The 10,303-nt window shown below is 50.5% G+C and overlaps 1 protein-coding gene across 1 annotated transcript in view; it reads right to left on the reverse strand.

The window, feature by feature from the left end:
- Positions 1–8,700, reverse strand: part of FBLN7 (fibulin 7) — a 35,315-nt gene extending 26,615 nt beyond the window's left edge. The window contains exon 1 of the mRNA XM_004686108.2: positions 8,410–8,700. Coding sequence (XP_004686165.1) covers positions 8,410–8,484 — 75 coding nt within the window. The 5' untranslated portion in view covers positions 8,485–8,700. The remainder of the gene's footprint in view (positions 1–8,409) is intronic.
- Positions 8,701–10,303: the final 1,603 nt, after the last annotated feature.

Genomic DNA, 10,303 nt, shown 5'->3' on the forward strand with positions numbered 1-10,303 from the left:
ACACCCCAAGCCTCCTTTCTGTCCACTTTTTAAATAGACAGTTACAGGAGTGGCGACAACAGTGGGAGCCTAGAGCTGCCACCACACTTCACACAGTAACAAGGGCAAACCCAGGATGTGGGTGCCAACGCTGCACCCACTTTACGACTGAGGGCACTGACTAAGTCACTTGTCCATAGCGACATATCCAGGATTTAACCCCCAGCGCCTCTTCTCCAGGCCCTGGTGAGATGGGTGGCTGGGCCCTCACGAGCCCTCCCTCAACCAGCTCATGACTCCCCTCGCTTCCCGGCAGCCCTCACTGAGCTGATGTCCACCTCTGGTCACCCCTGCCCTGGCCCTGTTGCATGCCTGAGGGCAGCAAACAAGTCTCATAGACAATTCTCCACTGAGTATAGGATCTGAGGATACAGCAGAGGGTCATTTGAATGAACCAACCAACAAATGAATGAATGATGAGTAAAGGAAGGAAGGAAGCATGAGCCCAGGGCACACTCAGCCATTCTCCCACCCAAACCTGCCTCACTGGCCCACCTGCTAGCTGCCCAGCTAATTTTTGTTCATTTGTCACATACACCTGTAGACTTCACTGTGCTTTAACAGCACATTGTCTTCAACAAATATCTCCCCTGGAGCCCAGTCCAGTGGGGAGCTGACTTCTCTCTCTCTCTCTCTCTCTCTCTCTCTCACACACACACACACACACACACACACACTCACACACACAGCCACCTGGGCAGCTGCAATCCCCGGCTGGAGCCTGCCTGGTGCCCGGGACTTAGCCTCGCTGCTTGAAGACCTAGTTGCAGACATAGGACATGTTTTTCTTTGGAGACTTAACTCACTGTCTTGTAGGAGGACAGAGATGGTTTAGAAAATAAAGCAAAGATGGGCCCTCACTGGTGGCATAACGCTTGCAGCACTATGAAGCTATCCCCAGCCACTGCAGCACAAATTTGATTCCCAGCCAGGGAGGTGACCCACAGACCTCTCCTGTCTTGCCGGCTGCTCCCCTCAGCAGTGTATTTCAGTCAGTCTGCCTGTTCTGCTCCCTACGCTGTCTCTTCTGTCTCTCACCCCTGCACCACCTCTGGCCCCATACCCCAGCTCTTGTAGCATAAATAAGTAAACAAATAAATAAATGTGCAAAGGAGGTTGAGAAATTTAACATATTGCCTCATTTACTCATTACTTCACAAATATTGACTGAGCTCCCTACTCCATACCAGAAACTGCCAAAGAAATCAGAACCATCTTTAGCTCACTTAGTCCTCCTGACAGTCACATTAGGCGAGAAGGATTTACAGCTAGAGAAACTGAGGTGTAAAGGCACCTGACTGGTAGCTGGGGGGCTATCTTGTGGAACACACGTTCAGTCTTTGTTTTTCTGCCCACAGTTACTATGATGAGGGGCTCAAAGTAGGCCCCGGTCTATTAGTGACCCCTTTCAGTCCCCTCCCACTCCTTCCTTCATCCACAGTTAACTCCGAGGAGGTGGAGAAGATGGAAGAAAGTGGGGGAGCTGGGAGGCAGGGCTGTGCTGGCGTATGGAGGGAGGGCGGTGTCCACCTGCCAAAGGGAGCAGCTTTACAGGCCTCTGGCTTGGCCTGCCCGGAATCAAGTTGGTATCAAACAGGGCGCTCCCTGGGAGGAGGGCAGCAGGTTCTGACTGAAAGACTTCAGGGCGATTTGAGAAACCACTGTGCTACTCGGCCACATCTCCCTCACTGGCCACGTCTTACCCTCGACACTCTCTGCTCAGTGTTCCTTGTGCCAGAAACTGCCCCCGTGAACAAAGGACCTTCACCCTTCTCTCTAATCGGGGCTGCCCTTGACAGTACTGGAGTCCCTTTTCTGCTGGAGAAAGCAGAAAGTGCTGCAAAGGCCTCTCTGTCACCTGTCCTCACCCTGGCTCCACCCATGTGTATAAATACAGGTTAGGGGAGGCGGAGGAGGCATCTCTAGGTCACTAGGATGAAAAGTTTGTAGAAATAACCACAGTCCTTATCCTTGCCCTCACCCACACAATGTGCAGGGAGACTGCAGGTCTTCTCATCAAAAGGAACCTCTGCTTTTCCACTTCTGGATAGGGGCTGGTCTCCTGACTTGCTGTGGCCAGCAGAGTCCAGGGGAGGCATGCCCTGTTTCTCAGACTATGTCTCAAGAAGTCTTGTGCTCAGTCTCGGATTGCTGCCACCTCCACCACCGTGTGAGAAGGCCTGTGAGCACCCTGGAAGCTGAGAGGCTGTGTGGCGCAGGGCCACCCACACCAGCCAGCCCCGGCTGGCCTGTCCATGGGGGAGTGAACAGTCCGGCTCAGATTGCCACGCTGCTCTGCCAACTCCAGACCCAGAGCTGCTCTTTCGAAACCACAGGCAGGTCCTTGTCTGCTTTGTTCCCAGGCCAGGCCCATCGTAGGCCATGGCGGGGCCACACATTGTATTATGGAACCCACCACTCTAGAGCTGAATGATTCACATCTCCCTGCACCTTCAGCTCATCTCTATGTATTTGGTGTATGAAATACCAGCGCTGATGTACTAAAATCCCCGTGGCAGGGCTGGCAGATGCTTGCAGCACAGCCTCCCTGGCAGACGCCCCTAACTGACCATGCGATCCTTCAGTGACCAGCAGTCCACTTCCACCCAGACTCTAGGCAGACCAGAGAATCGATCAGAATTGGCAGCTAAGAGATCACACCATGCTGGGAGGGAACACGCCTGGGTTTTTACCTTCCCACCCTTTACCCCATTCATTCTCAGACCGAAGCCTGGGTCTGGAATCCTCTCACCAGACAGTAGGGATGGTGGATGGGGTCATTGTTCTCCCTCTCACTCCTTCCTTGGCTTGCTCCCACCTGTGGCCTCACTGCCACTTCTCTGGGAATACCTGATTCCCCAGCTGCAATGCAGGGGTAGGGTGCCGTGGCTGACTGCTTGAAAGTTCTAGTGGAGAGAAAGGGTAACATGTGTAGTAGGAAAGGGATTCGGGAGGGCTTACTATGAGGAGAATTGAAAACGCATTATCCTGAGAGTGAGCCAGGAAAGAGGATGACAAATGATCTAGAACATGTAATCTTCAGAACAGGAAGAAGCTTGTGGGCAGCTGCAAGGCCACAGCAGGACTAGAGGTTCAGGCTCCAGGGAAAAGCTGCTGGCAGATGGCAGCAATCATGCTTACATAGATGAGGGACAAGGCAAAGACAAAGAACTTCAGGAAAACTAAAAGCTACACAAGAAAGGAAGCTAGTCACAGTAGACTACTTGGCTGTGCAGTGAATAGCAGAAGGAAGCATTAATCCATTATTGCAGAAGAGCAGCTGTTCAGGATACTTAAAAGGAGTGGTCTTAGAGAAGAAGGGCATGCTTTCCCTGGACTCTGCTGGAACAATTTCTTTTAATTTTTTAATGGAGACACCACTGGTTTATAGCACTGTGTCAGTTGAGGAGTTCAACTTCACATCTCTGCAGCTGTGAACGCACGCCACGCCCACCACCACTATCTGTTCCACCCACCTCCCATCTTCTCCTCTGGTTATACCATTTTGTTGTCAGGCTTTAAGCGCTTCTCTGTGTTTTGTTTTGCTTCTTTGTTTTGGATAAAGAAGATTTGCATATGAATAAACAATGGAATACTATTCTGCTATAAAAATGGTGGGATTGGGGGCCCTCCCTGGTGGCGCAGCGGGTTAAAGCTAAAGCCACTTCCACATGAATTCGATCTCTGCCTGCCCCGAGGTGACCACATGGCGTGGCAGACCTCTCCTGACCCGCCCGCTGCTCCCCTCAGCAGTGTACTTCGTCCATCTGCCTGTTCTGCTCCCCACTCTGTCGCTGGCGAAGCCTCTCACTGCCCTGCACCTCTGGCCTGTATCCCAGTTCTGTATGTATAAATAAATAAATCTTTTTTAAAAAAAAAATGGTGGGATCTTGCCATTTGCCACGACAGGGATATAGACTTAAAGCTGGATGGTGACTGTGCTAGGTAAAATAAGTCTCTTAGCATAAGTGAAAGAGAAGGACAAATAGTGGATGATTCTTAAAAGTCACAAACTACCAGAAATCACCCAAAGGATGAAAGCTAACCTAAAGTGTTCTGTAACTAACAAAGAAACTGAATAAATTAATCATCAAAACCCTTCCAGAAAAGAAACCTTACCTGACTTAAATGGGAAGTTTTACCAAATATTCCAAGAAGAACTAACACCAGTTCCACACAGTCTCTTTCAGGAAACAAGAAATAGGAACATTTCATGTTTCATTTTATGAAGCCAGATGACAAAACCAGGCAAAACAGAAAAAAAAAAGCATAGAGCAGGCATTGGCAAACTGTAGCAGCTCATAGTTCTCTGTTGCTGCTATTGAACAATATACCTGAGTGCTAAATATGATACGTGAATGAATGGAGGTGACTGGCAATCCAGGTCCCTCGATGCATATTTGCACACACACACAAACTCTATGGAAATGTTTACAGCCACTCTAATCATAAATGCCAAAACATTGAAAATGACACCATGGTGTCATTCAGTTTAAGGGATGAATTGATAAATCTGTAGTTGTCACCACCCTGGAATATTATGCAGCAATAAAAAGGAATGATGCATACAGAACAAGAAGAATCTTAAATGCATTTGCCAGCTTAGAGAAGTCAGACTCAAAGGTCATGTATTTTCAAAATTCCATTTATGTGCAATTATGGCTAGGACAAAGCGCAGGTAATGAAGGGTAGCTCAGAGCTGGCAGAAGTTGAAGTGGGTAGTGGCCATTTTGGGGATGATGGAACTGTTTTGCATCTTGACTGCAGGCTGTGGTTATCACATATAGAAAATAGCTGTATGGCTAAAATCATGATAATATACATCCAAATATTTTAAAAATTTAACTATGAAAAGCAATGTATTAAATGAGAAGCTCTGGTGGTGGAATTTGGAACCTTATGACATGAAGTCATAAGAAAAACTTGGGGGAGGGGGAATCTTTCTGAAACACCGTGGTACCACCCCACACTCAGGAGTAGGCCAAGAGCCTGCACTTCCTGTTCAGCCAGAGCCACGATAGGAGGGAGAGGGTGAGGTGTAAAAAAGACCTTTTGTGTTCTCTTTCTTGTCTTCCCAGAAGGACTGTTTCTCTTCCTGTGGGAAGGCAGCAGTGTTGAGAAAGAGTGCCTACTGGTGGGACCCCCACACTGCTCCCCCTTCCCTCCTTCCCCATGACCACCAGCTCTCCATCAATAGGTCAACAAAAGCTGCAGTACCTCAGGGCAGATGTGCCGATAAGTGGGAAACAAGAGGAAAGTCCCAGAGGACAGCAAGAGAGAGAGGGCACTTGCCTGTCCCCACAGGATCATTGTTCCAGATCTTTGTGGAAAGAGGCCTCCTACTCCCTTGTAAAGTGCACACACACACACACACACACACTGCCGTGATGACATTCATACAGATATATGTATACAGTCACAATCACACGTAGCAGCACACAGACCTGCACACACACAGATACACATCCTTCTTTATTTCCTTTGCTCTACTACCAAAGTCACCAGTAAACAGAAATCTCAGACAGGACTGTGGGTGCTGCCATGAGGAAATCTCCCTCCCTCTGCCCAGGGGTACCTGCCATCTCCTCTGTGACTAGACTAGTCTCAGGGGTTACATTTCATTTTCTAAACACTTGCTTTGTTTCCACCAGATAACAGATCTTACTGCTGGGTTCAGGAGCCCAAGGGCTCAGACTGCTCAGCTCAGGTACATTTTATGTCCATGGTCAACTCAGAGTCTTGAGAGCCCAGTTTTGTGTTTACTGCAAATTCCCCTGCCCTCAACCTTCCCTTAAGCCCTCAAATTTTTTAACTCTGAAAGTTGGGGTTCTCCTGCATCTCAGGGACCTGCTTGATTAAAGTTACCAGGGACAATTAAAAAAAATCCTGATGTCTGAACCCCAATCCAGACCCACTGAGCCAGGATTTCTGGGCTAAGGCTAGCATCAAGATTTCTACTAAGAGGGCCATCCCTCGTGGTGCAGTGGGTTAAAGCGTAGCACTATGAAGCTAACTGCAACCGCTTCAATACAAGTTCAATCCCAGGCCAGGGAGATGACCAACGTGGGCTGTTCAGATTTCTCCTGCCTCACCTGCTGCTCCCCTCAGCAGTATACTTAACAGTCTGCCTGTTCTGCTCTCCACTCTGTCTCTGGTGAATCCACTCCCCCCCATCTCTGGCCTGTACCCCAGTTCTGTATGCACAAATAAATAAATCTTTAAAAAAAAAAAAAAGACAACAGATTTTATGAAAGAAGCTGGCCAGGTGGTCTGTTGTGCAGACAGGGCCAGACCAGAGACTGCTCAGCACCACCCTGCTGAGACCAGCCCAGTACAACCCCGCTCCCTTCATTCATCTGAGCTCCTACTGTAGCTGATCCCTTGCACTAACTCTAAACTGGGCTGTCTCTGGTGCCTGGTAGTGGGAGGACAGAGAATAAACCCCAAACCTGCTAAAATAAATTACTATATGATCAGTCCTATGTTCAGAGGAACATGATGGAAAACACAAGGGGGGCGGGGCGGGGAGGGGACCTCATGGTGGATTGGGGAGGCCTCTGCAAAGAGGCACTTATTTGAACAAAGACCCAAAGAGAAGACACCATGTAGCGGTTTCCAGCATGCATGGGACACTGAGCCCTCTGTAGGGCTGGGCAGGAGAAGCCCCCAACAACATAGAACTTTCAGTGTATAAAAGTATTACTAGAATTTCTAGATGAACTTCTATGGCAAATCCTTTGGCTTCCTTTCCTTCACAAAGGCCACTGAGACAGGACTTTTGCAGGTGAAAACCCCCAAAGTTTAGAGGATTGGAGGAATTTGAGAAAGACTGAATATGGCAGGGCAGAGACTGACCCCAGCTCTTCCAGGAACAGGGTTTGAGAGAGCTCCTGTTTCTGCCTCTGCAGCAATTGCCAACATCTGAGGCTGCAGAGTTTTTACCTGTTTTCCAGGTAACCTTGAGAGACTGTTAGCCCAGTAAACAGAAACTGACAGGGCAGGACTCCTGAGTATCTCCACATCCTTTCCACCCTGCCACTCCTTTGGCTTTGGATGGCTTGGGATGCACCTACCTGTCTCTCTGTGCTTCTGGGTCTGAGATTGGTATTGTTTGCAATTTGCAAAGTGGGTGCTCCTTGTTCCCTGGGGTGGATTCACTGTGGTCCCAGACTAGGCCTCTGCTACCAGATGGCCAAGTAGCTTAAAGAAAGCTTTTTGAGGCTTGAGTTATCGCCATACCTGTAATCCTTTCCTGAAACCCAACTTTCTAGGTGGCCAAGGAGACCTGCATGATTTGGGAATTTAGTCCATGGACTAGTGTTTTTGGGGAAGGAGACAATCTGGAGCCTGACAGACTAAAATTATTCCACTTCTTCCTGGCTGCGTGACTTTGAGTAAGAAGTCACAATCTCACTCAGCCTCAGTTCCTGCATCTGCAAAATGGTATGGCAATAATTCAAACTTCAAAGAGCTGCCCTGAGAATCAACTGCCTCAAAGATGCCTAGCAAGAACCTAGCACTCATCAGCCTCTCACTGAGCTCCTGCAGGCCTGCTTCCTTTGTCTAAAGCATCAGCCACTACTGTGGCGGAAGACCTATTGTTGGGAAACCTGGCCACATCCATCCCAGAGACAGGGGTCGCGGACTGCCAGGGCTGACCTAGAGGTTACAGGACCCACATTCTCTGCAGTTTCAATTCCACCTCTGGAAGGAGGCATTTTTAATCTGCATTCTTATCTTAATTTTAACCACCCATTCTTAATGGTCAAATAAATAAATCTAGTAGAACTCCAAAAAACGCCAAAGGGCAAGGACAAGAAAACTAAACAGCCTGTATGTGTGGGAAAACAAATGTAGTCTCACAGACTCAGGATGAAGACACTTGAGAAACCTCCCGCCCACTTCTGCCTTGGGACACGCTACAAAATGCAACATCCTAACCCGTTTTAAAAGTTGGTAGTGGTAAGAAATATTTCAATTAGAGATTTGAATGCTGGAGGTTGGAGAGCTGGGACTTCTCGGGGTACCTGGGGGACAGGGAGCTCCCATGGAGACCTAGGCAAGACAGAAGTCTCACAAACCCCAGGGAAATCCTTGTCTAACCTGCAATTCTCACGTGGAGCCTTCTCTACCCGGCAGACAGATGCTTTTACACAAACTGCTCCCCGGTCCTCCCAGAACCCCGGCGGGAGATGCGTCCGATATGACAGATGGGGGATCCCATCTCTGAAAGCCGAACGCTGGCCCAAGAATCTCTCCGGGCCCCCAGCCTCAACCCACTGCAGCGAGATGCGGCGACCCTGCGTCCTCCGGCCTCCGCGTTGCTTCCCCCTGCAACCCTGACCCGGGAAAGGTGGGAGGGACACTGACCTGGGAACCCCGCGACTCGGGGCAGACGAGGAGCAGCAACAGAAGCAAGAGCGCGCGGGGACAGCTGGGCACCATCTTGCCAATCGGAACCTTTCTGCTTGGGTAGGGGAAATAACTTTGCCTCTGCTGCCGCGTTGGTCCCGGCGGGTGCGCGCTGCCCCTGCTGACTGCGGGCTCCACGCCGCCCCGAAGCGGCTCCGGCAGGCGGGAGGCGGGATCGGGGCGAGCGCAGGCGGCCTCGATCACGAGGCGCAGCGTCCGCCCAGGTGCGCGGCGCGCAGGTTTCCGACCGCCCGCGCCCACGAGCGTCCGCAGCAGCTGCACGAGACAGCGCCGGCGAGGCCGGGAGGCGCCAGCCCCTTGGCCAAGGCCAAGGAGGAGGGGCCGCCCGGCCAGGAATGCGCCTGGGAGCGCGCCCAACCCGCGCTCCCCGAAGAGGCCGGCAGAGAGGCCGAGGCATCCTTAGGGCCTCGCAGGGAAGGGCAGCCGAGGCCGCTCGACCGGTACCCCGCACCTACTGGCGCCCAGGAGTCCACCCAGGGCTGGGCCGCTCCTGACCGGCCCCTTGCCCAGCTGGGGAAACTGAGGCTCACATCACGTAGCAATGCATGGTGGAGCTGGAGTCTAATCCAGGTTCATTTTACGTCGAAACCCACGCAAGGCCACCTTTCTCAGAAACCATGATCAGTTTAGCCAGGAGACGGGCTTCATAAACTCGACATGAATTAAACCAAATTCGCCACGAGACTAGCATCTTTTCAAATAGTGCTTCTGGGGAACGAGACACACAACCTGATTTACAGTCTTCTGCTTCTAAATGGAAGTGGAAACTCATCTTAATTTGGAGGCCGGGCTATGGGAGTGTTGGATGATCTGCTGAAACTCGGTGGGAAACACCGCTGGGAAGGCAGACTCAGGCTCCCTGAAAACATTTCCTTTCTCATTGGGAGAAAGTTTTCAGAAAGCTACAACTGAGATGTCCTGAGAACAAGACTGGTGAAGTTTCAAAGATTTCCTTTTCTGAATTGCACTTTTTAGAGCCTGCTCAGAACTCAGGGAATGAACTCAGGAGATTGCAGCTGTGGGCAGGAACTGTTGTCTATTGGAAGCCAGAAAGGAAAGTTGGTGCCCCTTGGGAAGCAAGGGGCATGATGGGCGGTGGGGAAAGGGGCAGGCAGCCACCTGGGCAGCCATTACCCAGAAAATCCTACTGCACTTCTCCCTCCCCTTCCTGCCGAAGAAGTACAACAGGCCAGGTGTCTTACTGGCATTCCTAATTAGACATCTTGGAGACAGACCTGGACAGAACAGTGCTTCTCCCCGCCCAGGCGAGGGCATCAGGCAGGCAGGGCCCAGCCCTGGTCATCTGTGGGAACTGTGGCTTTCTGCCTCCATCTCCTGTGCGTGCTGTCTATGCTGAAGCCCAGCGTCTCTCTCTCTCTATCCCCCGCCCCAGTGATGAAAGGGTTCATTCTGGTCAGTGTGGCCATGTTTATTTTGTATTTTATCCCGCCTTGTGTTTACAGGGCAGCCTCCCCGGAAGGCCAGATCTTCTTAGCCCAGCTCTGGCCACGCGCTGGAAACCACACATTGGCAGATGTAAGCGAGACTTCTCTCCTTGCCCACCATTCTGTGGTTTCCGAAAGCTGGACAAGACGCCTGACTTCACAGATGAAGAAGGTGGCGGGGAGCGCAACTGAGGGACTTGTCCAAAGTATGCAAACCCAGGGCCTGTCCCAGAGCTGGTTTGTTTCCAAGCCAGACCACCTTCAACCTAACTCACTGTTGACTAACATGATCATGGGATTTCAGGGATTTTTATTTACAGGAATAGAATCTTTTCTCATTTTAAAAAAATTATCAAGCATTTCTAAGTTTAAACAGGGATTCCCCC

The sequence above is a fragment of the Condylura cristata genome, unplaced genomic scaffold (genome assembly GCF_000260355.1).
Source record: "Condylura cristata isolate star-nosed mole 26May11 unplaced genomic scaffold, ConCri1.0 scaffold00020, whole genome shotgun sequence".
Taxonomy (NCBI): domain Eukaryota; kingdom Metazoa; phylum Chordata; class Mammalia; order Eulipotyphla; family Talpidae; genus Condylura; species Condylura cristata.